Source organism: Phyllostomus discolor, chromosome 5, assembly GCF_004126475.2.
Source record: "Phyllostomus discolor isolate MPI-MPIP mPhyDis1 chromosome 5, mPhyDis1.pri.v3, whole genome shotgun sequence".
NCBI classification, from domain to species: domain Eukaryota; kingdom Metazoa; phylum Chordata; class Mammalia; order Chiroptera; family Phyllostomidae; genus Phyllostomus; species Phyllostomus discolor.
This window is the reverse complement of record NC_040907.2, coordinates 35,203,480-35,230,083: the sequence shown is the minus strand read 5'-3', so window position 1 is coordinate 35,230,083 and position 26,604 is coordinate 35,203,480. Positions and strand designations below refer to the sequence as shown.

Sequence of the window (26,604 nt, the reverse complement as noted above, 5' to 3'; positions counted from 1 at the left end):
GCAGTGGAAGACATTGGATTGGAGCCAGAGGACGAGGGAGTAAATTCCATTTTCTGCTCCATACTGTGCAACCCTGGGCAAGACACCTAACTTCTCTGAGCCTGTTCTTGTCAGATATAAAATGGGGTTGTTCTGAGGACCCGGGGCAACATAGTGAACGGAGCTCTGCCAGGGCAGTCCTGGTTCACACAAGGAGGACCCACAGGGCCAGCTCCAAGGGCAGCCAAGCTGGCTTTTTAAATCTTCTTGTCATCAAGTCCTATCCTCAACTCCTTCCACCTTGTTGACTTTGGAAGTTTAAATAAATCTCTCAAATAATTTTATTTGATAACACTGATGAGCAACAATATTTAAAACTATCACTTTTAGTTTTTCTTTGTCAATTTGCCTATAAATGTGTGTCATGGATCTGTTTTTTCATTAAAGATTTGGAGAGGGGTTCACTCCAGACACTGCACATTAATGTTAATTTTCCCTTGTTCCTTACATAACAGGACTCATCTCCACTTTTAATTGAGGTGAGGACTGCTTGGTAATTGTTTTAGCTCTAAGTATGACAGAATTGGCTCATAGCCAGGGTGGTATAATGGAGTGGGGGGCGGGGTTAGATAGACCTGTGTTTGAATTCAGTTTTCACCACCTATTCACTTGTTCAAGATACCAAATCTGAGTCTTTTTGCTCCATGTAAAAGAAGGATGATACTCCTCACTGAGTTGGCAGAAGGATTAAACGCGGGTAAAGTGCCTACCATAATTTGAGATACTCAATAACACTAGTGCTCTTTCTAGAAGCAATTTCTTAACCTCATGAACTTTGCTGGGAGATGTTTAAAATAATTACATGGCATCCTGGAAGGTGTGTGAGTCCACTTTGCATTTGAGCCATGAGTAGATTAAGCTAGACTTGCATAGGGAGGGAAAGCCTTCTGGTAATTAACCTGGGGTTGGGTGATTTTAAGCCAGTTTCCATTCTGCCGCAGAAACAAAAAGATGAGACTGGGAGAAATGCTATTCCTTTAATTGAAGGAACACTTTTATGTTCTCAGGTCTATTTAATCTTAAGTGCCGATTATGCCTCATTCTCTCCTGTTAACAGGCACTTCTGTAAGTGATCTGCAAAGAGAGAAATATGATTCTTACATAAATACTCTACCATGAGAAATTATCTTATACTTAATATGCCAAAAACTAATAAGATAAAGGAACGGTATGTGTCATTTTTGGACAATATTAAAACTTGATTTTAGCTCATAGAAACAAAATGTAATTTCCTTTTATTATTCTCTTTTCCAGGTAGAACAAAGGCGGTGAAGGGTGTAAGGATATTATACGGCCGTGTTCTTTGAGATCTTGTTAAGGCTGTGGAATGGATCCAGCAGGATGGCCTCAAATTAAGATTTTAATGACTTTCTGTTTAGAAAACACACTCTTGCTGTTAATACTGTCAAGTATGATTTTCAAATTTGCAGGTGAAAGGAAAAAAACTCATTTTCTACTTAATTGTACAAATGCTTGCCTCTGTGTGTCTGCCCATTATGTTTATTAAGGAAGACACTTGGAGTATCTACAGAAAGTGAGGGCAATCGATGACAGGAACCGGAAGTTTCCTGAATCTCCTATGGCAAAAGGTGACTAAGGGCCAAATTTGACATGTGTAGGGTAGCCAGAGCCACATACTGACCGAATAGGGGCTTCATAAGACTTTGTGAGTTTCAAATGTGCCTTTAACACTCACGATGTATTTTTAAATCACGAATGTTCTTCGGTGTTTACATGCTTTATTTACAAATGAACAAATGTTTAATTGATGTTAGTGAAAGGAATTTAAGCAGGACCCGAGGTGGTAAAAGTTTCCGGCTGCACCCATCGCTCGGCCAGTGTGGGGTCTTGGGTGACAGACACCAGCGGTGCTGATGCGGGTGACGGTGATGTGGGAGGGTCCCGGACTCAAGCACATGTTGTTCTGCCCTCTTCGCTTCCTATCACTTTGGACAGAAATCACACTAAGTAAATGCCTCCAGCCTTCTCTGGCATGCAGTTCTTCATCCAAGCACAAGAAAACGTACTGAGGACCCTAAAAGAAATTTAATAATTCCTACGTTTTTGCGATTTGTTAGGCCTTCCCAACAAACACCTGCCGAAACTATATGATCTTTGCCTGGAGATTTGCGGTAACAGGCTTAGGCGCGCAGCAAGATGACTGTTTATTAGACGTCAGGCGGCCCCTGTTGTGTTGGCATTGGGAAGTGTCGCCAACAGAGTAGTAAGTAGAATGTCCTTCTATGGGTATTTTAAAGATCTATTTACATACGTACAGCTTTCTGTAAACTTTCAGGAGAGATCTGTTGGGAGGCTGGGAATGATTTGTACTGAACTGGTAAGATTCCACCAGCTTCCAATACTCTGAAATAGTGTGTCCATTCACTTAAGTGCACTAAAAGGGCAGCTCTAAGGAGCACAGGTGGTGAAGATAGTTTTGGTAAAAATACTACCGCAGGTTTGGGGGCAGTAATTTTTAGACCCCTGTACATGTGTGTGAAGTTCCATTATCCCTGAGGCCACTGTTAGTTCGAATGCCCAGTTTTCTTTAGGAGAGACACATAGGGCTTGTATTTAAGATAAGACCAAAATAACCTCTAAGTTCAACTACGTAAAGTTCAGGCTGCCAGAGTTTTAATATTAAGTTTGGTTAATTAAATATCATTCTTTGCCCTGAATCTAATTAGCCCAACCATTGAGGTAATTTAATATAATAATAATAAAAAGAGGCTCATGAAAAGTGGAAGAGAGTCTGACTATTCCTTTCCTCTGCCTCATCGGGACATTTCTGTTTCAAGTGCCCCTTTATGGATGGTGACGTTTTATGGGGGATTATGAATTTCAATTAGTGAGCAAATGAAAGTGAAAGACAGACAGTAGATCATCAATGAGTGATTGCATCAGGAAATCACTGAAAAGCTCATTTGTAAAGTTCAGGTCACATTCCCAATATGACTGCATGGTACCTTAGGCAGCTCTTCTCCCCTAGGTTGAGTTTAAATCATGCTCTTTATTCACTGTATGAATAAGTCCTCAGTTAGGGTTTACTATTCAAGGTAAGAAAGTCAAATGTATGCTGCTTCTAAGCAAAAATGAGTGCTAGAATAAAAGGTGACCTTTCTTGTTTAGCTAGTCACTTCCAGCACAATGGTCTGTTTCCCCTAACATTGCTCAAGCTCTGCATCTCACGCTGAGGTGCCGTGCAGGAGAAGCAGCCTCAGACTCAAATCCCAGCTGGAAATTTGCTGGCTATTTCAAGGTAACTGAATCTCATTGAGCCTCAGTATTGTCATCTGTGAAATGAGGATAGTGCTATCTACTTCTCCCAGGTTGCTGGAGGAGGAAGGGAGAGACTGTAGAGGCCGAGACACAGCCGTCTGTCTGACAGGTAATCGATGCTCTGCAAATGGTGACTCCCTCATTCTGAACATGTCACAAGTATGCTTATAAATGAGTAACGGGCACTAATGTACCATCATAATGCCAAACGTGCCAGCTTGTTATCAAGTAGGGCAGTGTTCCTCACACTTAAAAGTACCAGTGATTCACCTGGGATTCTGGTTAAATATAGATTGGCATTTGGCCTGAGAGCCTGCATTTTAACAACTCCCAGACGACGTGGACACTGCCAGTCGGAGATGACACTTTCAGTGGCGTGGAAACTAGGGCAATGGCTTTTGAATACTGAGTTGACTTTTGCAACTTAGCAAAACAGAATTTTACTTTACCTTTTTTGTTTGTTTGTTCAATGATAAAAATATTAGGGAAATCTGAAGATGCTACAGAAAAAAGTGTTGAATAAACACATTTAAAATCTGGGAAGCTCAATCCATTCTACACACCTTTCATTTATTGTCTGGACAGATAAGTACAAATAATTCAAACACAACAAGATTATGGAAAAAAAACAGTTACAATACTTTCCCTCAGAAATCATCTAAACTAGCAAGGTTAACATGAAGTCATTCATTATAACTAAAGTATACACTGCCTGGTCCTAATATTTTTTTTCCTTTTTTTTTCCCCAAGTGTGAACACATTATAGAGAAGAGATTTTGGGCATGCCTTTCCCACTAATGCTTACTAGCAAATGCAATCAAAACTTTGCCAGCAAACTGCGTTCATTCACAGCAGATGACTAAAAAGTTTCCCTGAATGTTGAACGAGTGTTCTCTGAACTGAAATCTGTTTTTTTTTTTCAAAATCAAAAAGAGGAAAAAAAACAGAAAAAAAATTTACAGGAGGAGTCTATGATGCAGCCTTGGTTTTCGTTACCTGTCTACACTACGACTACCACTACGAAGTTTGCCTCTTCAGTGTGAAAACAACAGTCTGTCTACATGCACTTAGTGGGTTCAGCATGGAAAAAAACGCACAAATAAGCACAAGTTATAAATAACCATAAAGTTTTATTACCATTAAGACTAAACTTGTATTGAAAAGATTTTATATAACAAGACAAAAGCAATAGCAAATTTAACTATCAACTAGATTATGCATAGCGAGTAACTGTTTCTATTACCCAGGGAAGAGCATGAACCCTTGTCTTTTTTTTTTTGTTTTGTTTTGTTTTAAATATATAAACCGTACAAAGCACAAACATACTAAATGATCAGTGCACTGGACGTGGGAGAATGCTCCCTCAGTCTTTTGTTCCCTTAGCTCTGTTTTGTTTTCCCCAATCTGAAATACATTAAAATAAAGACCCAGTTGGTTTATTTTTCTACTGTGCAGTAAGAAAAAATATTCACAACAAACATGACAATATATCAAACATAATTCTACACAAGTTACCTTGATACCTCTTTAACTGTCACTTAAATATCATAAGAAAACATTTTAAGACATTACAAACAAAACTAGCCAAGTGTTACAACTTATAATAAATTAACCCAAAGAAAAATAACTTTATATATATATATGTATATTATATATACACATACACACACAACAGAATGACACAATAATATGCTTCTTCCCATAGTTTAAGTAAACAAATAAGTAGTCTAGCCAATCTAGCTATATTTGATCTCGGCCATAGGCATCATCACATCAGCGAATAAATAAATAGTGTTTCAAGCAACATAAACAGTGTTTCAAATGTACCAACACAGCCCAATTCTATCAGCATGGGCTACAAAGTGAATTTGAGAATTCCTTAATGAATCGAAAGCAAATGTATCTTTTGTTTTCCTCTCCTAAACACATTACATTTAACTATGATACTAAGATATGTAAATAATTTCGTAGCACCTACTGCTCAAACAAAGGAAGTTTTAGATCAAAAGGAAAATTAATCTTTTAAATTTTTGTTCTGCTGACATCCCATACTGATGACTTAAAGAAAAACTGTCTTTCAACTCATCTCCTTGCTTTTGGGTTTTGACTGTGGGGAACTGTGTACCCTGGGTAGAACGAACACTCCTTTCCCCTAGTAATTAATAATTTTTATTATTATTACATGCTATGAAAAGATATGAAGATCATCTGTTTATAGCCCATCCTTCAAAAAACAGTCTACGAATCCAGTTTAAAACACACATCTTGATCTCTAAAAAGGTACCAGTGCAGTATGAACGCGACAAAGTTGTCAATTTCCCTAAATTAGCCAGTCAAAATATTTTTTCTCAATCCAGATTCTCTTGTAAAAATTCTTTATATTTTATAAAAATAGATTTTCTTGAAACCCATTTTCAGCAAAGAGACACCTCTTTGGCAACAATGTTAATGTTATTAATTGTTAATGTCATCAGGTTCCCCCCTTGCCCCCGTCCCCTAACAGAAGACTGTTTTAGTTACATGATATAAAAGAAAAAGGAAAAATAAAAATTGCAAAAGTCTTTTTCATTTTTGCCAATTTTTATTATTCCTCGTTAATTTGTGTGGGTTTTTTATTTATTTTTTTTTACCAATCTGATTGGAATCAACATTTTGACAAAAAGCAAAAATCTTTTTTTCGTTCTTTGAATCCCATTACTTGTAAAAATTGTTTTATTTTTATTATTTTTTTGTTTTTTGATTTTCTTCTTCAAATAGTGAATGGTCATCTTAAAAAGACCCACCTTCAAGGAAGGGTAGTAAAGTCAGCTGGCTGGGTAAAAATCCCTGCACATCGCTATCTATGTATATTATATTCAACAACGACAGCTATGAAAGAACATTCAATGCATCAAAGGTATTTTTTGTTTTTTTTTCTTTTTTTTCTAAGCATTATAAAATCCTTTCCTGGGTACACCTCAGGATAATCCAATGTTTTAATACTTAGGCAACACTGGCTTATAAAGTCCATGGTTTAATATAAGCCTTGAAGGTTTGTTTCTCTCTCTTTTGTGTTGTATGTGTGTGTGCACGCGTGTGTTTTGTTCATATATATTTATATATATATTTTTAATAATTAAGGATGGGAGATTCAGGACTTATGGCTTGTTGGTTTTAAAGGAAACTTGCAACACTCGTCTCCCAGGCGGTACCCGTTGAGGCTGGCGCTGGCCATGGCGGCCTCGTCATAGTTGGTCATGGTGACAAAGCCGAATCCTTGCACTTGTTGGTGTTGAAGTCGCGGATGACCTTGACGTTGTGTCACCTGCGCCAAAGGGCCCGAAGAGCTGCCAGAGGACACTCTCATCGGGAATCAGGGATAAGTTGTAGACAAAGATGCACCAGCCTGTTCCTGTGTGACCAGGAATGTTCATTCCCACAAGGCTTGTATCCCATCAATGGTGATTGGGGGAGAACCTGGGGGACAAGCAGAAGGGGGGACTGGTCCAGACATCAGTCTGACCAAGGATAACACAGAGATGCACAGACACAGACACGGGGCAGAGGGCTGAGTGAGTGGTTTGCAGGAGAGTCGTCAGGGTTTAAAACTAAAAAACAAAAACTAATGTCTGTGGCATTTCCTCTGATGGGAATGGCTAGATTGGCTAAGGCACATATATGCCAAGAGAAGGCCTAGGTTAATTCCTAAAACCACAAGGCACTCCCAGAGCAAGGCTTGTCCTAGTTCTATCACAGAATATATCACAGGGTCTCCCACCCAGCCCCTTATCCTCCTCCCCACAGCAGGCAGTGAACTCTTGGGAAGGGGCGCGATTTCATTCATTCTGTTGCTCTAGTTTTTTATTCAGTGGAGCACCTGTGGGACTCTCACAGACAGAGGACATGTAGAAAAGTCAGGGAATGTTCTTTAATTGAATAAGTGAACAACATTGGTGGATGTCATGCTTGGGAAGTTTTATTTATTTTTAAGGCAGACTAGGGGATGGCTCCGGAAGTGCTTGGGTCTACCATATTTGCAGTCCCTTGACTTATGGTTGTTAAAAGACCTCTCGGTATTACTGAGGTGGAGGATATGGAGAAAGAACAGACATGTCTTGTTAGTAATCAGGCAGGTGGCTCATGTTTCACTTAGGATTTATTCAAGGAGAGTCCCCCCCCCCCCACCAAAATGAGCAGTAGCTATAAAGATGTATCACTCCTTGATGCTCTATCATCTGGGACTCATTTCTAAGTGTCACGGGAGCGAGATTTCAAGTGGTTGTGCATTTATATACCTTGAATCACTGTACATTAAAAAAAGCAGGAAAATTGTTATTTACCCTATTACAACTACTTTTATATTTGGCTTAGAAATCTTCTCAGTTTTCATTTAATTTTGAAAAGAAAACCAACCCTTCGTATTCTATTCTCTGACACAACATATCCATGTGTGATCATGACGGATGCGGTCATATGAGGCAAATAGGGGTGCTAGTGCCTACAAGCAGGAAACGTATGTTGATATTTATTTGTACCAAACTTACACTGGATTTTGACCGTATACACTATTAGCTTGCTTTTCATGTGATTGTTTTTGGTTTTTTTGAAGTATGTGTAGAGAAGGAGAGGAAGCAGAAACTGGGGGAAAAGATGGGGTAAACTGTCATCTAGGACTGCTTGAAAAATAAGCAAATATTCTTGGAGGTTTAAAAGTCCTAGGGAAGAAAAGTTCTACACCTAGAATTTGACAATCAAATGACTACTGAAGATATGCTAAATGTAACTCAATAGATGTCATTTTTGGTGCTATTCACTAAATTGGTCTTCCTTTTTGCTTCAAGACAAATAACAGGTGAAACCAAAAACATCATCATATAGATTCTTAGAAGGGCAAATCCAGACTAATTGCTATTTGCATATTTCTGAAGACTCTTCTCACCGGTTCTCCTCTAACTGAATAAATTGACTTCATTCAAGTTTATAGGTAGAGAACAGTTAAGTATTTGTGATAAGGCCAAAGTCCGGGTCAGCAAGATGTTTCAACTCCAGTTGGTTATGGCTACCTGGAGCATTTTGGTAGGGAGGATTCTGGGCCCAAAATCTGGGTTAATAGGAAGACGAGAATGAATGCTCTTACCAACTAGTGCTGTTCACTGTGGGTGGGGAACTGGCGGAGGTGGCGGTCCTGCATGCTGCTGCTGGGTCTGGCCTGGCCGCCTCCATGGGTAAGAGGTTGCTCTATCCCCACCCTCTGTGTATAATGTTTGCTGCTACTTCACTAAGTTAGAGGGAGCAAAGGTAGAGGACAGAGCTGACAAAGATGTAAGATTGTGGGGATAGACAAGCAGCATGCTAGGCACGTGGAGATCATTCTCTCCCTGGTACTGGGATTGAGGTTTGAGAGGCTTGGTGCTCTGACAGCGAAGTCTGCTGTCAAGTTACGTCCTCCACTGTGTGCCTGTTTCCACGGCCGTGCACTTACCATGCATGGCCAAGTGGTGAAAGAATGGCCGCCATACAGGGGGTGTGATACGATCTATAAAGACCACATTTCCTTCCCTTGACTGTAGGAAGGGAATTAAGTGTGCAGCTCTACTGAGCAGGATGATGAAGATTGCTATGTCCCTAGTAGCTCAGTGGAGCTTATCAAAAGCACATTTGGGAATCTCACGGACACAGTGAAATAACGCACTCACTTCCCAAGATTCGGCTTTGAGACTAGGCCCTGGAGCAGCCTTGTGGCTGCATTCAGAGATCCCCAAATCTTTGACCCTGTTTGAGCCCCTGACCTCACAAATAGGCTTTAAGTGAGTGAAACAGCAAAATTAAAACACACATACATATATCATCAAGGGAGGATTTAAAATAACCGTTAAAACCTGTAATAACAACAAAAACAAACCCTGGCTGAGGTGCACACAGATACACTTCACTCTTGGCCGTGCCCTGAAATGCACGCTGAGGGAGTGGGGGAGGGAGGCAGAAGGTCAGCCACGCATTTATTCATGGTTCGTTCGGCCAGGGGCTGGTAGTCCCAAATCTAATTTTCCCACTGACAATCACAAGATTGTCAACCATGATTAGCAAAATGTTCTAATTTTGATTTGCTGGAATTTGCCCTCTTAACTGAATCTTGGCATTGCTAATGCAAAACAGTTGCTCTGCAAGTTTGCAAAATCAGCTGGCAGAGTTGGAGCCTTCCCCTCAGGGAAGCTGCTGAGAGGACCAGATTATCAAGGGCTCGGTAGCTGTGGCACCTGAACCATAGGAGAAGCCCACCTGCAAATAAAAGAAAAAGTGAAACACACAAACAAACTTTGTGTGCCCTAAAAGAAACAAAACCAACTGAGGTCTGAAATTAAAATTAAGAATTTGACATGCTGGTGGAAGAAAAAGGAAGAATTAAAAAAAAGTAAAGTTAGTGAATTAAAAAAAAATTCTAGCCCCAGTCTGTGCCAACACGGACATCTGGCAATCTGTGGAGTTTTAATTACCTCTTTACGCCATAGGCCATATTAAGCAAATTGTCCAGCCTGCAAAGAGAAGGAGGGTCTCTGGGTTAATGCCTCACAGATGGCAAGATCGCTCAATGGAACTATTAATAAGAATGCTCCATTTTCAAAGAAGAAAAGCTCAACAACTTGCCCCAATGCTTAGGAGACTATCCACCAGCAGATTCCCCCCTTCCTGCCTCCTATTACAAGTAATTCACGTTCAGGTCAATGCTAGAGTTTAAAGCAAGTGTCTAATGAGTCTCCCTTTCTTTCAAGGTCTGAATTAATCCTTTCCCCCCACCTCTCAGAACATTTGTGTGTATTTTATTTTATATTGTGTGTGAAATTGTTAAAAAGAGGCAGCTTCTTAAGTTGTTCACATTTTGTTTTAATTAAACTTGTGAATAAAGGTCTCTGTTTCATATGAACAATACATGCACACGCAATGCATACGGAATGGATCTTTTCTCTTAGTCTCGCTACATTAACTAAATCTTATTACACACATTTTTGCAGGGTAGGGAGAGTTTTGGGGTTAAGATTTTTAAAACTTAGCTTCCTATTTACAACCTGAAAGCGCTTCCCAGTGAACCGCTATTATGTTATAATCTCCCTCACGCTCAGCACCTTTTGGGGATAAGCTATTCACACCACGGGGCAGTAGTAACCATAGTTTCCACCATTAGAAGCCTGCTGGAAAGGCTTTTTACATAAATACTGCATGGGCTCTCACACAAAATAAAAATTAGATGACTTGGACTCTTCACGAAACCATTAACCATTTCAGATTCACAGGGCATGGGAGGGCACTGCGAGGGGAGATTTCTTCTCACTGGGGCTAGGTGGAAGGGCTGACTCTCTTCCCATGCGATGTTTGAAAAGGAGAAAACCCTTTCATTAAAGGGAAGTTGGGACATAATTATTTAGAATTACTACGGGTAGGTCAAGAATATTCATATCACTTGCACGACAGAGGCTGTTTAAGCTCACTGTCTTCATGGAGAGGAGCCTGCCTTTCAGAAATGTCCCGAGAGAGAGGAAGTGCCCCATTGCACCAGGAGCTTCAGGAGGTTGGGTATGTAAAGGAAACAGTAATAAGGCGTGGACAAAAATCTTCCTCTGTGCTTTCCAGAGACTGCTGACTTAACAATCAGAGTAAAATTACCACAAATGAGAGTAGCCTGTGCACCTAACCCATCAGAGTTACCTGCAGAAGAAAGAGGAGGACGGGCTAATCCACTGTCCCTGGCAAGGATCTGCCTCCTGACCCATTCTTTTCTTTGGCTTCAGTAAAGCCACTGCCTTAGCTTTAAGTCTAAGACACTGAATCTGGTCACATCTGTGGTTAACTCTTGTTGAAACTGAATCTTCTTATTTGGTGAAATGCGGAAATTTTGTTTCAACCAAAAATCTGAAGTTTAACCACTGTCACAGTGGTAAGTTGGAAGAGGGCTTGGAAGAGTGTCTGATCCAATCCCCTCATTTTATAAGAGTGAAAACCGAGGCTGGGTGGTGGGAGCTATGCACAGTGATTCCTGGGGCCAGAGGTTCTTACCCTTGCCCCATTCTTCGGGGCCACAGGCTTCCCTGGCCCTTGCCCAGCCCTGTGCCCAACTAGCAAGGTGAGTGGGCACATGTGCATTCCTACCTGAACCTCTGAGCCTGGTGGTGCAGTGGGCCAGGGTAGCGCCGGTTGGGGGACTGGTAGAGCTGAGAGAGCAGGGCCTGGCTGGACTTCTGGCTGGGGTTGTTGGCAAACTTCACAGTAATCGGTTCTGTAGCACCGCTGGGCTTCTGGCCATTCAGCCCTTTGATGGCTTCTTCTGCCTCGATTCTTTTATCAAAGCGGATGAATCCCACCCCTCTGGACACTCCTGGGGAAAGGGAAAGAACCTTCATAAAAAGTGAACAAACTAAACTGGTAAACACCCCCAGGAAGAGATGGGCTGGGCCCCAATGACATCTGTGGGGAGTCAGCCCACTGGTGGGGCCTGGTCTGAGCCTGGCTCACTGAATATCTCTCACCCACCAAAATGCATCTGCTTGCATTTCTGCCACCGTGGCTCTGGACTGGAGACTTCCACCCACAGAACACAGGCACCTCTCACATCTGTCACTTCCAGCTCTCCACCACTGTCCTGCTCAGTCCTTATAGCCCTTTAGTGGCTGTATCTATCATCCACTGTCTGGTTTCTCATCTTCCAGTGGGTCCTCCACACCTAGCAATTAGGTAATATATTTGAAAAACAAACCCTGATGATATTACACCCTTTAAAATCACTTTCTATGCCTTTTTTGGTTCCCTTTCGATTTCTAGCCTTGTTTATGGTTCCTGTTCCTAATTGTTTCCTTCTCCAAACACAAAATAACAAACAAATAAAATCCTTCCGTGGCTCCATGTGGCAAAAGATAAAGTTCAGGCTTTTTGGAGTGGCATTTAATGCCCCTGAAGATCTTGCCCAAATCCCCTGTTGAGCCTCTGCCAGCTGCGCTGAACTGCCAGGTGTTCCTAGGACAGGTTGTGTTGTTGTTCAGCTCCATGCCTTGAACCGTGCCCTACTCAGCTGTGCTATAGGATACTCCTATCTGCCTAGAATGCTCTTGCACTTCTTGCCAGATGCCTGCAAGTCGTCCTCCAAAACCCTGTCCAAACTTCACATTCTCCGTGGAGCCTTTCTGACAATTTCTACCAGGCATGGCTGCCTTCTCCTGAGCTCTCACAGTGCACCGGACAGCCCCTAGCAGGTACTCATGATGCTGGAGTCCTGTAAGGACTGTGCTTCCTTCACCCCCGGACCCTGGTGTCCCTTTGCACAGTGTCTGTAACACAGCCGCTCCGAGAGGGTTTGTTGCATAAATTAAATGATAATAATGTGATGAATTGTTCCTAGGGGTTGTTTTTAAATTGGGATCAAGTTGGAAGTAGGTGAAAACATTTGTTATTAAAATGCAACCTGGGGTGCCTTACATTTCTTACTAAGAGGTGGTGGTTGCCTTTCTTTAGTGGGGACAAAGTACCTCGGTACTGGATCCTGGCTTCATATCTCTGCACTGCTACTAGCTGGCTGGACTGAAGTCCAATCCCCTGCTTTGGACCTCTGTTTCCTCATGTGTGAAATGGGGTATTTTGGGGTTCCCTCTAGCTCTATAATGCTGTCATCAGGTCAAGAGCTATACATACAGGTCCTTTCACACACCAATGTAAGATTACTGGGTTGAGGGTTGAAGACGCTTCAAAAGTCATATAGTCCCACTCTCAGCCGAGGCCTGAATCACCTTCACAACCCTGCCAAGGTGATGAGCTGTTGCTGCAATTGCTCCTGTGACGGAGAACTCCTGCCTCCCAAGATGGCCCATTTCAAGTGTGTGCAGTGGGTCGAGAAGATGTCTTTCTCCTACATCAAAAATCTGTTCTACTCATGACCCATATCCTGTACCCTAAGGGACCATTAACCCACTGCTCCCATTGGTCATAGAACTCTGGCTGGTGACATGAGGCACAAGGAAAGAAATGACAAAGAAACACTTAACCTGTGACTTGGTCAACCAGGATTCGTGAGGTGATGATTCGGCCGTATTGTGAGAAAAGCTGCTCCAGTTCCTTCTGGGTCATGGTTTTGGGAAGGCCGCTAACGTACAGTTAGCATCCCTGATTGAGGCAGAGCTTGGACGGGCATATGAGACCTGGGAAAAGGCAAGAGGAGCTAAATCCATTATAGGTAACACCCTCCGAGTGAGACTGAGCACAATCAAGATGAGAGTGCCTTGCTTATCATTCTAACTCATGGTGTCAATTTAAATAACTCAGGAGCTCAGGTTTTTAGCTACTCTTGTAATAGTAATGAGAACCAGGAGAACAGAACGGAGGAACAAAAGGAGAGTTGATGAAAACTTAAAACAAATGCACAGATAAGGGTCTCTAAGTGCAGAACAAAATAGCTACTGTATGGCAGCTGTTAAAATGCAGAACTACCCACGCCCGGAGTTCTGAAGATTTACCTCCTGGGTGTGGGTGTATAGATGATTTACTGTATCCAACACATAATAATCTTTGAATAAACCAAAAAAAAAACCCCCCATAAAATTCTGCTCTGCGGATTTCTCTCCTTGCTACCCTCCCCACCCCACTCCCTTCTTGAACACATAAAAGCGATCGGGTTCTCTGCAGGATTTTTTGTGTTCCATCTTTTGTGTTGCTCCAATCTGTTCCCACAAGGTCTGCTCTCACTGAATGACAAAGTGCTGGTGAAATGGGGCTGAATGAACATCTGCTTGAGAAACTGGATATGTGACCTTGTCATAACATCTGCAAGAATCAGTTGCTTTCGAACTTGGAGGCGGACTTGGAGGCGGAGCAGATAAAACCACAATAAACAAAATGAGGGCACAGTGGAGAGGAGGGGGAGAGGGCAGTGGGAGAGAGATGTGAGCCTCACTGATAGTTACAATAACTTCAACTTTGTAAATTTGTCCTCCCAGATCGCTCAACTGCGTTTCTCCCCAAAAAAAGCTAACACCGAAGTGTAAACAGATCTGAAGTTCCATCTGCAAGAAGCCAAGTCTGAAGCAGTGCACACAAGCAAAGCAAACCCCGACAGTCATTAATTTAGACTTTCATTTACTTATTTATTTATTTTTTAAAGAAACAACATCAGACGTTTGAAATATAATTTACAGCTAGTCTAACAAAGCACTTTCCTGCTAAAGCTATTTCTGGGGCGGTTATGGCTCAGAATAGATGATGAAAACAGTCATCTCGGAGCACATCTGACAGCGCCGGACAGGAAGGGGCCCACATGCCTTAGCATTTGCAGTTGGGAGTTTTATTTCATCTATAATCAATTCACAAGACCCACTAAGACTATAGGGGTGAATGCGTGTGTGGGGTGCATGCACACACAAAAGCCATGTGTGCAAAAGGAATGGTACATGCTAAACTGTACCTTTGGCATTAATAACTGAACCTCTGGCAGCACAGAGGACCTTGCGTCTGAGGCAGGATCTGGCAACGAGGAATGAGGGAGGAGCAGGCCCCCTCGACACGGCACTCTCTCCCTTTCCGTGACAGAGATGCCAGATTCCTCTGTGGGTTCCACACCTACATCTAGATGTTGACTCAACAGACAAACAATGTGAGTGGCTAATCTGTCTCCCTTGACTCCTCCTGCTGCTGGAGCAAGGTAGCTCGCCTGCAGTGTCTGCATCTTCTAGAAACTCATGGGTGGCCTCTCTAGGCTCCTTCCTAGGAATAACTGACAGGCAATGGGGCCTTTACATGGAGGGCCCCTTTATGTGCATTTTTTTGGCAGGTGGGGGTGAAGAACCAGTATCCCAGGAGAGTGCCTGGACAGGTGCCACTCCACACAAGGATCTGCTATCCCTGTCCTTTAAGGGATAGTCTTCCAGTTATAACCTTGCAAAGCTCTTTTTGAAGCATGAGGAGGGATTGGTAGGGAGAAAGAAATAAAAACATAGTGATATATCCATGGTAATGAGGGTCACCCTTGTGTCACACCTGCCAATTACTGACAAATTAATTATCTGAATGACCTTGTGTTCCTTAAAACATACCCTCCACCTCTGTGCGTTTGCTCATGGGGAAAAATTTCCACCTACTTCTTCAGATTCAAATCCTACTGTTCTTTCAGGCTCAGCTCAAATGCCTCCTTTCTAAAGAGCTTTCCCTGATCTCACCTGCTCCTAAACCCCCCCTCACTCAGCAGGACTCTCATTGAGCTGCACCCATGGTACTTAACCTGCTCTGACCTTGATTCACCATGTCTCCATCTTGTCTGCTGATGTCCTTGAGGTCATGGGTTGTACATGTGTGCCTTATTTAGCTCTGTGGCTCTAGCTCCCAGCACAGAGCCTGACACCCACAGAGTACTCACATCTACTGAAGAGTAAATGAACACCCACAGATCATAACGAATGATGCTGACATTAAAGGCTCTTTGGGGTTAATTACAGCTTAGCTTCCTGAGAATTAAGGGGGAATCACTGAAAGGTAAGCATCCAGAATCACAGCTGTGTTTCTCCACTAAGCTAAGCACCAAGGGATAGGTTTCCCACTCTCCAGTGCCTGGGGTTGGAAGGACTGAAAAAGTGTTTAAAGGCTAGATAGCATTTAGAGCCTCCCCTTAGCAAACATTCCTGAGGGTCTGCTGTGAGCTGGGCACAGTGCTGCATGCTGATGATATACAACAAACAAGAACAAGGCATGGTCTCTTGCCCTAAAGGAACTCAAGTGCAATGGGTGCAACAGAAAACACCCAGAAGGTACTCAATCAATGAGTTAAATGGAAAAATGGATTATACACATATGGACCCATTACCACAAGCCACAGGTGTGCGCTGTTCCAGGCTATGTATACAAAGGAGACAGAGCTGAGGTGAGACTAGTGGTGGGACAGGTGGTGGGGCAGGTGGTGGGACAGTCAGGAATGGTGGCCTGATGATACCCCTCCTCTACTGTGAGGACCAACAGGAAGACGAAGATCGAGGACTTAGGGTAGTACCTGTCTGGCATGCAAGTAAATGCTCAAAGGATAGTAATGACCTCGATTTCCATTAGTTTTGGGTAGCCAGAACTGGGCACAGGGGGAAGGAGGCTGGCACAGACCAGCTAGGGAAAAGACGCTGGCACTGGGAAGCCAACAACATGACCAGAACCATTTCCTCAAAGATGATTCTGACAGAGGGAGAACTTCAGTCAGGGAGAATTACTGCAATCGATCCCCGGAGACAAACCCCAGCCACAGAGCAGCAGCAAATCCCACAGGTGATCAGCATCCTGCCTCTTCTCTGCCAAGCCAAGACCTGCTCCTTAGTTTTTCTCCTCTATTTGGAACCTTATGTCGATTGTGCTCCAAGTCCCCTGTCCAGGAAACACGTAGAAGTAGGAGTAGGCAGAAATGACAGAAAAAAAGAAAAAAGATCCCACATTCGATTTCCAGAACACCCATTGCAGTATCTAAAGTTTTCAGTTCTCCTCATACATTTATTAAATCCTCACTGAATGACTACAGGGGGCAGGCTCTTAGCTAGGGTGAGACATTTCTAAAAATCCCAATTTTCAGCTCCTGCAGAGAGTTTGAGCACTGCTGGCTTGTTAACCCTACTGAGCCAGTGGCCTAAAGCCTGGGTCTTCCAGTGCTGGAGGCAGTGCCCTGGAGAACCGTGCGCCTAAGACCATGGGGATCCTGCTTGCTTCCAGAATCCCTGAAGACGAGACTGGCATTTCTAGGACAGCACTGATCCTGCTGTGGAGCTCAGAAAGAGTAGGAAAGGGGGTGGCCACTCCTCTTCTCTGGGTAAGAGTGGCCCAAAGGTCAGGTGCTGGTGAATGACTGACTTCACAAATGGTCTTGAGGAAAGATATGTAGTCCCTTCAAATTCCCATTCCTCTCCATCCCTGCAGGCTCAGAGCAAGGCTACCCCTCCAAGCTGTGAGCCCTGACTGTGGGCCAGCTCCAGTACTCACTAGCTTGTTGGACCTTAGGCATGTGATTATATGTTGATATCAGTTTCTTTACTGGTAGAAAGGAGGATAATTCTCCTTTGATGGGTTATTGTGATAATAGATTAAATGTGTCTAGCATATACCTAGAATTTAGTAGATACTTAGTAAACCTGATTACTGATGAGTCACACAGGCTTTTGTGGGCCAGCCTGGGACTCTAGCCCTCACTGGGACATGCTTTTCAATTTTACCACACAAGCAAACATTTGGAACACTAACAGTGAGTTCCTACAGAAGCGATGCCCTCTATTTTCCTGGTGGAGTCTGGATCATCCTTTACTACTTCAGTGCCCTGAGTTGTCAGCTCTAGCCTATTCCCACAGATTCCACTGCTTCCAAGCCACAGAGAAAGTACTTTCCATTTTCCAAAGTGACTTCACAAGGCTTCTCTCAGAGATTCTCCCCAAGGTGGTAAGGGAGGTGTTGTCCTTCCTCTCAGATGGGCAGCAGGACCAGGGCTGGGTGCTGTCCTTCCCACACAATGCTCACCTGCACACACAGCCAGGGCTTTGCCTGGGGGCCGGGGGGGGGGGTGGGGAATGACATGGCCTGGCGAAAACCATTTACTGAATCATCTGGCAACCCCTGCCCCTTGTCCCATCTGCCATGGTACAGAAAAGGGAGAGGACTCAGAAAACATGATGAAGGCATAATCTTGGGTGCGATAAGGAAGATAGATGAGAGGAAAAGGCATCTTCTCTGCCCTGGAAAGGAGCTCCTTCAGGAAAACACTGGCATTAGAAGATGAAAGTTCATTCAATCCACCCCTCCCTCAACACTTCCTGTGTGTCAGGGCCTGTGCTGGGGGCTGGGAGCGGCTCTGCTTCAAGGAACCCAAGGTCTGGAGAGGGAAGTAAGCAAACGAATGAGGGCTCTTCCTGACAGGGATGCTCCTTTTACACCCCCTGTGTTTTCTTCCATGTGGAGGGAGCCCCCTGGAGTAACAGTCTAGGCCTCCTTGTACCCCTTCCTCTCTCTTCTCCAGGGGAAGTGGAATGCCTTCTCTAAAGAGGCTTCAATGCAGGAAATGGGCAAACGAGCCACACACTGCCTGCTTCCTCCTCTCTGAGAGTCAGATGCCAACTGGAAGCACACTTTCTGTTGCCAGCTCTCAAGCTCCATGGGAGGAGGTTATGCTCTCATATGGGGAGACTTGGGGGGCCAGACCACCTGTAACAGGGTATGCCATCCTGTCCAAGTGTGGGGTTCTGAGTTAGGAAGCACACTGTCCAGGGACTCCATCTGGGCCTCACTCAGTAATGAAGATGACCTTAGGCATATAGATAGAGCATATATAGAAGCATGTATAGAAGAGAAAAGCATACAGGGCCCCATATGCTTTTTTCTTTTGTCTTATCTCTCAATGGGTTTAGAACTTGGAGGTGTCATTTGTTGGGACCTTTGAGTTACAATAAGACTTGTATCACAGACTAGGTGTTTTCATGAGCTCAGTGTTGTACTCACACAACTGCCAATCTCTATAACCATGGTTCATGGTAAGTGGAAATAAGGTGACAGTGGCATTGGTGATCCCAACAAAAGCACCAACCTTGAAACCTGCTTCACAGAAACTTGATGCTATAAGTGGCCTCAAAAGTATTCAAGGTAGGATCCAAATATTTGGCTGGCCACACCCACCTTATACATTTCCAAGGATAGGAAGCTCACAACCTCACGAGGCATCCTACACTATCCACTAGTCATCACTGATTCATGGGAAGTTCTTTCTTCTACTGAGTTCCCAAACTGTCTCCCCAACAGCTTCTAATTTCTTCTATTTCTATTCTAGCTCCATACACTAGGAGTGTCCTTCTTGTCTTCATCACCCTTATCTTGTGGGTAGTCAGTGGGACAGGTACTGGTTAAAGTCTTGAGAAAGTTATTTCTGAGACAGACCCTTCAAGGAAGTTCTCATTTATGTTACCTTAACTGAAAGTGAGCATCTATTCTGGAATGGAAAGGAGACAGAGTAACTTCTTTAAGAGTAAGAACTTTGGGGTTGAAGAAATGTGGGTTTAAATCCTGACCACTTACTGGCTGTGTGACCTTAGGATAAGTCACTGAACTTTTCTGAGCTGCATTACTTGAATAACGTAGTTTAGAAGCTTTCTAGTAGAGCTATTTGAGGGTTAAACAACTGATGATATAAGATTCCTAGACACAATGCCTGACACACGGTAAGAATTCAACAAATAGTGATTCTGACACAGCTGCTATGTAATCAGGCCTTATGCTAGACACTGGAGGTGCACAGATGAATACAATAGTCTCTAACATGTAGACTATTGGTCTAGCAGAGGAGACATACACAAAGACTGATCATTCCAGAAAGACCAGGTTGCAGATTTCCCCCCATCTGTTGTCACACCCTAATCTCTGAGTGAGCACAAACTCCCTCGAGCATACAGATCCCTGGGAGACACTCACTCCAAAGAGACTGGGAAAACAGCATCAGAGAACAGACCCTGGTACTTCTAGGGCCTTCTAGCAGCAATCCTCCCAGGGACCTCCAATCTTACCTCCAAGAGCAGTAAGAGAAGAAAGAAGCCAGCTGGCTCCGGGAAACCACAGCTTTGACTGTGAGGATCAGCTTATCACTGCCCACAGACAGGGCAGGTGTCAGCTTATGTGGCCCCAGTCTTCATACTTCCCCCACCTGCCACCTGATACATAATATTCTGTTATCAGGGGCAAAACCTGACATTGACATTTCGAAGGGAGTTCTGAATGTGCCCCTTCTCCCTGCTCAAACACTTTCAGTGGTTCTCTAGCACCTTGTGATGGAAGCTCAAAATGCTTACCTGAGCATTCCAGACCCTCCGGGATCCAGCCCCACCTCTCCTCTCCTGTTAATCCTCCCATGTACTCTGCACCCCAATTCAAACAAAAAAGCTTGAGTGTGTGCTCAGAGTTTCTATTCCCATGTCTTGGTTCTTGCTGTTTGTTCATCTTCATGGCAAAATGGGCTCCTGCCCATCCTTCCAGGCCCAGCCTGCATGCTGCCTCCTCCATGAGGCCCGGGCACAAACCACTGCTCTCTCCATGGACTTTACAGACGGCACATGCTTCAGTGGCAGCAGCTATCACACCCTGCTTCCCATCACGGTCATCTGTGCCAACATGGGATTTGCCCTCACAGTCTGAGCATTCTGGTGGCTTGTGCAGACCTCCTATGGCATCTAGTTGCAAAGCATTATATAGGGCAGGAGCTGAATTGAATGGGATGTGTAATATAATGTATGCAATAAATTCTAGCTCCCAGGAATTAACTCTGGTGTGGAGAAACCAGAACAAATCATGAAATTGAAGAGTATCCAAGAACATTATGAGAGTCTCTGGCACACAGTAGGCCAAATAAATATGTCTTTAAAAATGGTGTGATGATAGATTTGTGTGCTTCCCAACTTTGTATTAAAAGTCTATCAAATTGTCAAGGGGGCTTAATAGGTACAAGAGTCCTGCTGTTTGTCTGGTGGCCCCTAGAAGGGACAGATGTGCTAATGATTTAATGGCCTGGTTAGTAGAAAAGCTAGTCTCAGACTCAGGGCTTCAGACATTCAGTCACTGTCTTCACTAAACTGTAACTCCTGGCTCTTGTTTTATGAAAGGCTGATAGGTTTCTGTGGCTACCTGGTTGCTCTGTAATACTCTCCACTATGCAAAGCCTTTTACATTTGCTACTTGGGACTTAAAAGACTCAGACACATTCTTTATTCTGTATCCCTGGAACACGTAGATGGAAAAAAGTCTTTCCCCCTCTGCTCATGTAACTTTCACCTTAGGAGACACCCTATCCAATCTTCAATCCTGGGGACCATTACTTGAGCACGCACTGTATGCCATGATACTTATAAGTGAGCTATTATTAGTTCTATTTCCTGGATGACACTGTGGCTCATTGAGATCAAGGACTTGTCCAAGGTCACCAAGCCAAACTAAGACAAAGATGGATATAACTCCAAGTTTCGGGATCTTTCCATTATGGGCAGGCTAACGGGGACAGTGAAATAACGCTGTGTACTTGGCACGAACTGCAATTGTCCTGGAGTGCTACCAAGCTGGAATGATCATGCTGTATTTTATTAAATGAGACTATTAGAGCTGGAGGAACCATTCTGAAGATGACGAAATAAGTCTGGAGAAGTAAAAGTAAGTTCCCAAGGTCGGTCCTAGCAGTGTTTGACCAGAGAGGGGACTTTGGCTCTCCCATCTCAACTCAAGAGCTCTTTGGACTGAATAACAAGGGGGAAGAGGAGAGGGAAAAGCTCCATACCATTGATAGGCTGGCTGATTTGCCTTGGGGCTTTGTGATAACCATGGAGAAGTGGTTATTTTCCAGGGTCACTGATGTTTTAGGCCAGCATTGCCCAACCAAATGTTCTGGGATCATGAAAACATTCTAGATCTGTGCTGCTGAATGGGGTTGGCCACTGGTTACATGGGGTTACTGAGTAACCTCAAGTGTGCGTGACTGAGGAACTGAACTTTTCATTTTATTTAGTCTTAATTTAAATTCAAATAATAGCTATATGTGGCAAGTGGCTACTCCACTGGACAGAACAGCTAGAGGCCCAGAAACAACATAAAGTTATAGCATCTCAGCCCTAGAAGGGACCTTTAGGATCATTTAGTGAGACCCCAGTCTAGTATAGGAATGCTTTCTACATCATCCCTAATGACTCCATTTGAATGCCTTTGACAATCAGGGGACACGCTATGACCCAAGGCACGTGTTCTATCCTCATAGCTTCACCAGTTTCTTTTCACAGTTATTAAAAAATACAGGAGTGATTTAAGTCACTTCAAGACTTCCCCCCTAGAGGATGGAAAAAGCAGCCCTTGCAGGGTGAATATGTGAGTGGAGCACCTGGACAACATCTGCCTCCAGACAATCTTTAGGGGATCAGGTCTTTTAAAACCTGATGCTTATAAATGCTGAAGAATGGAGCATGAGCAGCTGAGAGAGCTGACCAGAGTGGCCAAGAAAGGACCACGCTTTCCTGTGATCGGCATTGCTTTTTTAAGCACTCACATCACACTGTTGGACCGTTTTTACACTTGTGGACTGATAAGTCTCAAGCCCCATTTCACTAACTTCCGAAAAAACCTACTTATATCCTTGGAAACCTGGACCTGTCCAATTTTCTTCCGTAATACAGACACAGGACACTGTGGATGACCTCTAAGATAGTGGAATCATATCAACCTCACTGAGCAGAGGACAGCAGCGAAACTCTCTCAAACTGCCATTTCTAGATCCCGTATCTGAAAATATTCATCAAAGGAAGTTAACAGCAGCCAAACAGGCTCTCTCATGGGACACAGAGCAGCTTGGTACAACTGGGTAAACGGGTCTCCAGTTTCCACTGTGCTGCCACGGCCCTCTCTCGGCTCCTTGGGGACTCAGTGATCCAGCCACCCTTGCTGACCTTGGTGGGGAAAGTGTCCTAGCACTGGCTCTGACTATGGCGTCAGGGGGGGAAGGAGAGAGAAATGTCGTTTATTATGAACAAGACTGAGGGAGGGCGGTCTATTGTTTCTGGGTGGGGTGATATCCGTCAGCAACACATGATCTGCTAAACTCTCTGGGAAGCATTAAGAGCAGTTGATAGGAGAAATAATTGCTTATGTCAAGTGCAAAGAAAGAGATGCCTCAGCGGAATGGAGGCCTTAAGCAAGGCAGGTGGATGCTGGGGTGAGTCGCGGCTCCCTGATGACCCTGGCAAGAGAAAGAAAGTGGGAGGGGCAAACTGGAAACTGCAAAACCTCAAGTGTGGAAAGAGCCCCCGGAGGCACTGTTAGTGTTATTAGAAGAATAAAGTGAAAATGGAGAAATGGCTAAGCAGCAGCACAGCACAGGGTGGCTGGAATAAAGAGCTTTTTCTCCCTCTACTTCCAGAGAAAGGAGATTTTTCCTTAGGAAAAACCTTACTCACATACCTCCCCCTTCTCTAGTCCTGCTCTCTCGGAACTGGGCTCCTGCTTAACAAGAAGCTTCTTCTTACTCTCTCACCCCCATTTCCTGACTGTGTGCCAACCCTCCGGGTTCACTGGGGGGGGGGGGGGGGGGGGGGGCAGGAACAACCCTTTCTTCTGCCCCCTCACCCATGACTTAATCCTGAAATCACTCATGTTCCAGTTTGGCACAAGAGCTGTGCTCTGTGAATGTCTTACTTAAAGTGATGTTTTTATAATTTGAGTAATAGCTTAATGCAATTGGTAGAAAAAGATAAGACACAAAACCATTTGCAAACATGCAGCTCAATGAAGAAAGGAAGGAATATATAAATGTTAACTACATTGAGTTGGGAAATGGCTGATATTGCTTTTATTATGTGATAATGCATTTTCCCAATAATTCAACAATAAGCATGTCTTGCTTTTAAAATGAGTTAAAAATGTTACCAAAAGAGCTGATGAAAACCAATGTCTAATGCTGACAAAAATCTATCACGGCAGGCAGCAAACCGCTTGTTTCAGTCATCAGTCACCCCAAGTGGCACTCCATTGGCAGGTGAACCTTCTAGAACTTTACCTTCAACCAGCTCCCTCTCCTGCTCAAAGCTTGTATATCTGCCTACTTCCCCACACACCCCCTCCAAATCAAATGGGAAACCCCTGTAGCCAGATGACCACCCCATCTGCCTGCATTAGAGTTGGTCCTTTGCATGTCTGTGCCCACCATGAGTCAAGAGCTTCCAGAGCAGCAAATGCTTTGTTAATCCTGTGCCTCAAACTTAGGTTAAAATCCAAGAGAGGTCCTACAACTGTGAAAGTTTTAGTGCGAGTAATTCCAAATCCTCAAATCCCATTTGAACCACTTTTGACAGAAGGGTCTCAGCGTAACTTGAGCCCAAATCCACACTTTGCATAAACATGTCCCTCTTTCACTACTAGAGAGCCATCTGATTTTCTTTGACCCTAATTAATGTGACAAAGGGTTGGACTACTGCAACTGGATTCAATGGAGTGCTTCTTAACAAGAGGCTGGAATTACAGTGCAAATTCAGAAGCTGCTCTTTTGGAGCTGATGGTGAGGTTCAAGACTGGGACAGGCATTGGCATGGGGACTAGGAGTATTGGACATCATTTTCTAGAATTTATAGCCATTTCACCCAATGCTTTCCAGAGTCTAAAGTGATCTATGTTTGAGACAAGTGGGAAAAAAAAAAATTAAACAAACAGCATCCCAAAGCCCTAAGTGGAGCAAATCATCTCTGCTGGGCTCAGGGTTGAAATGTTGAGAAAAGACCCAGTTTCTTAAGTGGGGAGCCAGGCTGCTGTGGCAGGCTAGACAATGTAACCACCCAGCCCGTCTGACACACATGGGTGGGAAAATTGCCAGGGCACTGCCTGGAAGGCAGGGGTCTGGGAAGAAATGGTCTGAAGTCAGGTCAGTGCTCATGTTGACGGCAGAAGCCCTGAACCACAAGTCTGTTTACCGAAGAGCCTGGAGGAGACACTCAATTCATTTGTTTGCTTTTTTATCTTCTGCCCATGTCAGGGAGTATAACCCATGTATTTGTGTGGAGCCAAGTACACACCCACACACTCACGGAATGCACATGCTACTGAACAAACAGGTAGTGTGACATTCCAACACATATGACCTACCACCAAAGTTCCTTTGAAAACATTTTTTTGCTACTCCAAATCTCACTACAACTGTGTGATCCTGAGTAAGTCTCTTAACTTCTTTGGGCCTAAGTTTTCTCATTTGCATAGATAGCGCCTCCTTACAGGGCTATTTTAAGAATTAGAGCTGAGGCCCTGGCTCCATAGCTTGATTGGAGTGTCGTCCCAATACACCAAGGTTGCAGGTTTGATCCCCAGTTAGGGCTCATATGAGAATCAACCAATGAATGTATAAATAACTGGAACAACAAATCAATGTTTCTCTCTCTCTCTCAAATCAATACATTAAAAGAATTTTTTTAAAGAATTAGAGCTAATCTGTATAAAGTACCTAACCCTGGGGATGCTTCAAGGATTAAATGTGATCAAGCATGTAAAAGAGTTAGAATAGTGTTAGACACAGAGTAAGTGCTTGATAAAAGGTAGCAACACTATTATTATTTCCTGTCAAGCTTATGGTCACATATTAAGCAGCTCCTCTTCTGACACCCCTTCATAGAACCTTTGGATGCTAACTCAGTTCAACTGCTGGCCACTTATGTGGCTTTGGACAAGTCACCTCATCTCTGTGAGCCTAATTTCCCAGATGAGGGGTGGGACCCCAGTCACTCTCACTAAAGGAGTTATAATCCAAAGAGCACCCCTCTGCAGGCCCCTGTTTACAAACACATACTAGACGGTTCCGAGGAGACCTCTGTAAAGCATGCTTCCAACGAAGATGATTGCTTTTTCCAGAGAGGCAAGTTATCTGAAGTCACCCCCACTAGTCATTGCATCAGACTTAGGAATCACACTCTTCTCTGCTTAATGCTGTGTCTATGTCTAGACGGTAACCTTCTCCTTGAGGACAGAAGCCTGGCTTTGCCCTCAGTATTCGCACAGTCACATCACATCCCCCTTAGTAAAGGGGAAGCGAATGTTTGTTAACTGGGGACCATCATTTGTGGGCACCTTCTACTAGCAGCCCAGTAATGAGTCATTCACTTCCAATCAGCAAAACAGCGTTTGTGTATTTAAATTTGAGTTCAGAGACTGCCAACTGCTTGTCCGCAGGTTGGCTAGTAAGGTATGTTTGGCCCACCTACACAATGCTTTAAAATGGTTTGAGTTGGTATCCAACCTTTAGAAATTGGAAGATTTGGCATAACAATCTAGATTTCAGTTTCTATTGAAAAACTGGAAGATCTGGCAACAATCTAGGCTTAAACAATCAGCAGTAGCTGAAGAAAAGCTGCCCTTTTCATGGCTCTGCAGCTCACTACAGCCTCCACTACCCCCTGGCTTTCCAGAACTATGTCTGGATCCAGCCATTGATCATCACCCGTCAAAGAGGAAGAGGTAACTCTCACTGTGCCTGCATCTATGTTGTGCGTTATGCTTAGAGTGCCGTGTTTTGCACGGAGCACTCCAACAATGCTCCACGCATGCGAGAAGGAGGCACAAACTGGACTACAGTTTGCAAACACGTACTAGATGGCTCCAAGGAGATCTCTGTGATGCCTGTTTTTTTTTTTTTAACTTGTTTTTTTTCCAGATAGACAAGTTATCTATTCCTTCATGGAGTCAGAGTAGAGAGATAAATCTCATGTCACTTATCAAAGCAAACTGAAGCAGAAGAAGTAAACAGAGGCCTGAAAGGCAGAAAAGCAATTTTTA

The 26,604-nt window shown here is 43.6% G+C and overlaps 1 protein-coding gene across 1 annotated transcript in view; it reads right to left on the bottom strand.

Annotated features, from left to right (window-relative positions):
- Window positions 1–3,867: 3,867 nt before the first annotated feature.
- ELAVL4 (ELAV like RNA binding protein 4) overlaps window positions 3,868–26,604 on the bottom strand; it is a 92,553-nt gene continuing 69,816 nt past the window's right edge. Inside the window, 9 exon segments of the mRNA XM_036026063.1 lie at window positions 3,868–6,493; window positions 6,496–6,576; window positions 6,579–6,618; window positions 6,621–6,748; window positions 6,751–6,815; window positions 9,792–9,830; window positions 11,440–11,665; window positions 13,323–13,430; window positions 13,433–13,475. Coding sequence (XP_035881956.1) covers window positions 6,456–6,493; window positions 6,496–6,576; window positions 6,579–6,618; window positions 6,621–6,748; window positions 6,751–6,815; window positions 9,792–9,830; window positions 11,440–11,665; window positions 13,323–13,430; window positions 13,433–13,475 — 768 coding nt within the window. The 3' untranslated portion in view covers window positions 3,868–6,455.